The sequence below is a fragment of the Etheostoma spectabile genome, chromosome 6 (assembly GCF_008692095.1).
Source record: "Etheostoma spectabile isolate EspeVRDwgs_2016 chromosome 6, UIUC_Espe_1.0, whole genome shotgun sequence".
Lineage (NCBI taxonomy): Eukaryota > Metazoa > Chordata > Actinopteri > Perciformes > Percidae > Etheostoma > Etheostoma spectabile.
Genome location: NC_045738.1, coordinates 5,435,571 through 5,440,735, shown reverse-complemented (window position 1 = coordinate 5,440,735; position 5,165 = coordinate 5,435,571). Strand labels below are relative to the sequence as shown.

At 42.9% G+C, this 5,165-nt stretch overlaps 1 protein-coding gene across 1 annotated transcript; it reads right to left on the bottom strand.

Annotated features, from left to right (window-relative positions):
• tent5ba (terminal nucleotidyltransferase 5ba) lies at window positions 1-4,082 on the bottom strand. Its single transcript, XM_032519346.1, has 2 exons — window positions 3,673-4,082; window positions 1-1,097 (listed from the first exon to the last, which is right to left on the bottom strand). Exons 1-2 carry the CDS (start codon window positions 3,826-3,828, stop codon window positions 69-71), a joined length of 1,185 nt encoding a protein of 394 aa, XP_032375237.1. The 5' UTR covers window positions 3,829-4,082; the 3' UTR covers window positions 1-68.
• Window positions 4,083-5,165: the final 1,083 nt, after the last annotated feature.

Here is a 5,165-nt window from a genome sequence, read left to right as displayed (position 1 = left end):
TTTTTTCTGTCCCCTTCTTTTGAAAGATAAAGAGCGATTGAGACACCTCTGCTCTTACCACAGCCAGTTCAGCTACAGGGCAGCCATGTCCGATATGAATTACTGCACGGCGAAACCTGCGGCGGCTGCACATGTGCAATATAGTAATTACTGAAGTTGATGTCCTGCACGTATGGAGCTGGCTGGTAGTAGCACGTGACATTAGTTACAGTGGGGATGGCGTTCTGCTCAGCCAGCACCTTCAGCGCCAGCATGGAGATGAGGCTGAGTGTCTGGCGCCGCTCGTGGCCCATCAGACACACAGTGCTCTCGTTCACTACTTCGTGGAGAGTCATCAGGCACTCGTACCGTTTGTGCTCCATGCCAGCAAAGTGGTTTTGCAAGTAGGCTTCCAGTTTCCTCCGCTGTTCTCCTATGTCAGAGAAGTCAATGAAGAAACGTGAGCACATGTAGCGCTGCATGTGCTTCATGTCTGCCTCGGAGGAGGGTGTGAACCCTCGCACCAGCAGGTGGCAGTACTTTAATAAGCCGCCCCCTCGGATTTCTTCCGGGCTGCGTGTAGCTATGGTTCTCTGGCACAGGTGCTCCATGGCCTCCTTGAAGTCCCCGTACACACTCTCTCCAATCACAGTGGGGTGAAAGCTCTCGGACATGGGCGTCTCTGAGCAGCGGTCAAATAAGAGCAGAGAATCAAGGCAAATCTGGAAGGAGTCCACACTGAATTCAAACTGCCGCCGTAAAGAGTCCACAAATTTTAGCTCCACATTCTTTCCTGTGTTGTTGGACAGCGAGATGAGGCTCCAGCGGTCCGTATCATTACAGACTTTCACCAGTTTCTGTACGTAGGCCTCTTTGAGAGTCAGTGCCGTGATGCGCTCCCTAGAGACCCCGGCTGGCAAGAAGTCAAACAGGCAGTCCAGCACGACATCCTTCACCAGACGGAAAGCTTGATCATCTTTCAGAGACACGCCAAAGATCAGGTCGAGGTCCTTATAGCCCAACCCAGTATCCTGATGGAGCACATAGCTGGCAGCCGAGCCGTTTAGCCTCACATCCTTAACGCACACACCCCTCTCCTCCAGCCTCGCCCGCACCACCTGGACAGGACAGAGACAAGACAGAAACACAGCATGTCATTAATGAGATATATTAATTTATACAGATTTGTTTTTAAAATGAGAGTCAAAGAAATGTGCAGAAATTATGAAAGAAATACACACACACGTAAAAGACTTGGAATATGTCCAAATAAGATCCACATGGGCCTAGTGGAAATCAATAGATTGTAATAACACTGCTCACAAAAGTCCATTTCATCATCAGCAGCCTTAGTCTGAATGAAACCTGAAGAGCACAGCAGCAGAGTTATTGTGCTCCAGGTCTATCTCCCACTGGGTCAGATTATTTTATCTGATCACATACAATTCAGTTATGAACTGCAACCAAGAGAGTGAACACCAGTGTGCAAAAACTTGCTTCAGGCTAAACGTCACCACCTCAGGTCATTAAGGGTCAGCAGCTTTTCCCTTCTTCTGTCCCAGTGACCTGTGAGAGGTCTGAACTGTCTCGCCTCAGTGAGGCTGATCTGCAGCTGGACAGGGTGTGCCAACATCACTGCGAGCAAGCACAAATTATGTCTGAAATAAGACCGACATAGATTCAGCTTCCTTGCCTGAAATCTACTTGTGCTGTAAAAACATACTGTTCTCCAAACAAAACCAATAAAACGTCTGACAGACTACACATGTTAGCAACACTCGTACTCCACAAGCATTTCCACTGAGCAAATAATAATTGCTTGCAATTCAAAGAGTAAACATGCAGCACAAATGAGTTGTTACACACTCACTCACAATCCTAAATCTCCCTAGTGGCATTGACCTGTCAGATTAACTCTCTCTCCCATGGTGATCAGATAACAAGCTGGCTCTATTTATACATAGTGGGTCAGGCTACAGACAAACATTTGAAGGCAAATCAACTCTCCACACAGAACTGTGTATAGGAACAAAATGATAATTGCAAATCTTGGCAGTTATTGCATTGTAATCAAATTCCAATTCCAAATTCCAATTCCAATCAAAAGAAATAGTATTGTGATCTATGTGTGCTTCTGTGGTCAGCCTGATATGTCAGCGCAGTCAGAGCCAAATTCAGGGTCAGCTCTACACTTGACACTTTTCCTTCCTCTGCCCTCCGATTACAGGTGGTCATACACACTTGACTGAAAGTGAGTGGCTAAGCCTTTGCTGGCTTTACAAATCTTGTCAAGTCTGTCTCACTTCTTGAGAAAAAGAATTAATAAAAAGGTTGCAAAAGTTCAAGGAGCTGTAAAGTACAGTGTCTCGCTCATATGCGGTGAAGCCGTTAAGAACAGAGAGTGTTGTTATCTTAGATCTACAGTTACAGCCCTGTTACTACTTGGACTCTGGCTTCATGATGCTCCAGTAGATGTTAGCAGCCTGTCTATCTCTCTAAACCTGTAGGAGGACAAAGTTCCACACTCTCAGTCATGCCTCCTGTGGTGCATAACAGAAGACGCACAATCGTCAAAACCCATTAAATAAACATCTATGTTAAATAGCTTCATTCTAGGTTTTTATGATAGGAGATTCACTGGTGATCGATGTTCAGCCAACCACTAAATAAATCGATGTGGCAGATGGCAGATTTGAGCTAAATAAAATTATATGGGGTTTCCACAAATCCAGGGGAAACACAGTCTCCACATTTGGGGCTCAAACCTGCATTTAAGCCTCCTGCATGCTCAATGGAGCATTCATGTTTCTCCAACCACAAGCATGAAGCCCTGGCTTGTTGAGCTCATCTTAAATATGTCAATGTGTAAATGAACTAGGGAAAAAGAAATTTTACAAGACATTTCGTGACTCAACTTATCCGCTATATGTTCATTCTGAAATTCCATCGTGGCATTTAACTTGCACTTTAATGCATAGCCAACTATGTAGGAACACCTCAGGAGAAGTGAAATGTGATCAAGTCACAATGTAGCCTATATGTGGAGGCACGTATCGGTATACATTTTCCTTCAAATCAGGGGAGTTGTAAAAGTGTATTCCTCATTGTTTCCCCCCCAGTCTGTTTGTCAAATCTGAAGGAAGAATACCTTTTCATTTTTTTCCATTCAGCTGTCTGTAATAAAATGTTAACTACTTCACTTTAGTCATTAAGATATACAGAATAGTTTGCCTGCAGATGTTTTTGAGAGAATAATCACTGAAGGATAGCAGTGCTGGGAAGAAATTAAGAGTCAAAAATCAAGCTTGCCCCAAAAAGAGGAAACTGACCAGACAAAATTATGATGTAGCCCTATGGGTCATGGGAATATAATTAAGCAAGGAAGGATCCAAAGAAATAGGTTATATCCTGCGTTTGGGGTTTGGAGACAACCAGGGGTCTTAGAAAGGTTTCCAAAGGAGTTCCAGACAAATAAAGTAAAGATTAAATGTAATATTTTATTCCCCTGGTGAGAGTCACAGTGAGATGATATGTATAAGAGTTACCTGAAGAAAAGCCAGCAGCAGCTTAATGCCTATTGAATTTCATATGTAATTCTAACTAACTTTACTCAAACTTAAATCTGCAACTAATAAATTGGTAAACATATTGGAATGCACAAGTGAGTATGCGGATGTGTTGTAAGTAGCCTACCTGAACAATCTGCCGTGGTTGCACGGACAGAGTGGGGAAGTTTCCTCGGCCGTGGATGGGGACAGCCTCCCCCAGGATCGAGTCTAGGCGCTGCACCTGATCCCAAGACAACACACAGAACCGCCGACTCTGATCCGACGCATCACCGCAAGACATGGCGATGTTAACTTGCACACAAAAAAAACAACTAATCTGCAGAATGTGAATCAGCGCTTTTTCTCAACTGAGCTCTTATCTCTTCAACACAAGAGAGATATTCCTGTGGATGTCAGTGGTCAGGAGCTCCGATTAGTAATGTAGAGGTGAAGAGTAGGCAAACTTAGTTGAGTCAGAGAGTGGGTTCAGCCGTTTCCTCCGGTGTGTGCCGCTAAAATCCGGTCAGTCTGTAGAGACACTATTCATCAGCGGGTTTAAAACCTCCTTATTAGCATGCGCCCTTTGATTGGCTGCCGTGTTTGGTCATTGATTATGGACGCCCTGTCTAGAGAACACCATTCATGTGACGCATTTGACAGCCTCCTCCCCTCTGCTCTGCTCGTAGTGCAGGCTGCACGCTGACAGGGTTTTCCCTCAAACGAGCCTTATCTAATGATCTTTTGATTTTAAGCTGCAACACCATTGGAAATGAACGTTTATTAATGTACTATTTGGTGATTTATGTCAGATAAGTAAAAATGACGGACTAGATTATAGCTGTGCAAACTAAATTTATACTTTTTGTCTCTTATGATGTATTTCTTTATTTGACCAGGGAACGTTTGCAGAGTATGCAGAATGTTTTTATTCCTGCAACGCCCTGCTTTAAGATCCTATACACTCCATGAGCATGGTTAGAAACCCAGAGACAAACATAAGCACTCCAAAGCAGGATACATTTAAAGGTCTTGCCGGGGGGCACACTTCAACACAACAGCAGCTACAAGTTACTTTGTCTAAGCAAGATTATCCAGAAAACCCAACCTAGTAACTTTCCAGTGACAAGCCAAACGTACTGACCAATATGTTTCACAACCGTTTTGGCTTGTGACTCTTTCAAACAAACCATTGTCTACCTGGCATCAGTTGTGCATTTTTTTTAGCAGAAGTATGAAGTAGTTTTTTTTCTGTATTTCCTATTTCCTTATTTGTTGTGTCAACTTACTTTTCTGAATTTTTTTATTTTCCTGTTTCCCCTTTACACAATATCATCATAAACAGAGCGTAATGCATACATGGCCCTTTCCTTAAGTGAGTTTATTTGTTTATTCAAAGGACCCCCATCAGAGGATGCCATGGCAATCAGGTAATCTTCCTGGAGTCCACAACTGAGACAGTTAAAATAAATAACACATTACATGATTCATTTCATAAATATACTGTAAAGGTACTGAACAATCTAATGTCTCATCAGCTTTTAGCTTTAAATTAATTAAACAGTTATCAAATATGTTTAAATATGTGATTAAAACTATAGCTTAACGACATGAAAAAAAAGCTGCAGCGATAACAGTTGT

Coding starts and splice junctions, on each gene's coding strand:
- tent5ba (XM_032519346.1), bottom strand. CDS start 3,828: ATGTCTTGCGGTGATGCGTCGGATCAGAGTCGGCGGTTCTGTGTGTTG. Junction 1,098..3,672: donor AACCACGGCAGATTGTTCAG/GTAGGCTACTTA, acceptor TGTCCTGTCCAG/GTGGTGCGGGCGAGGCTGGA.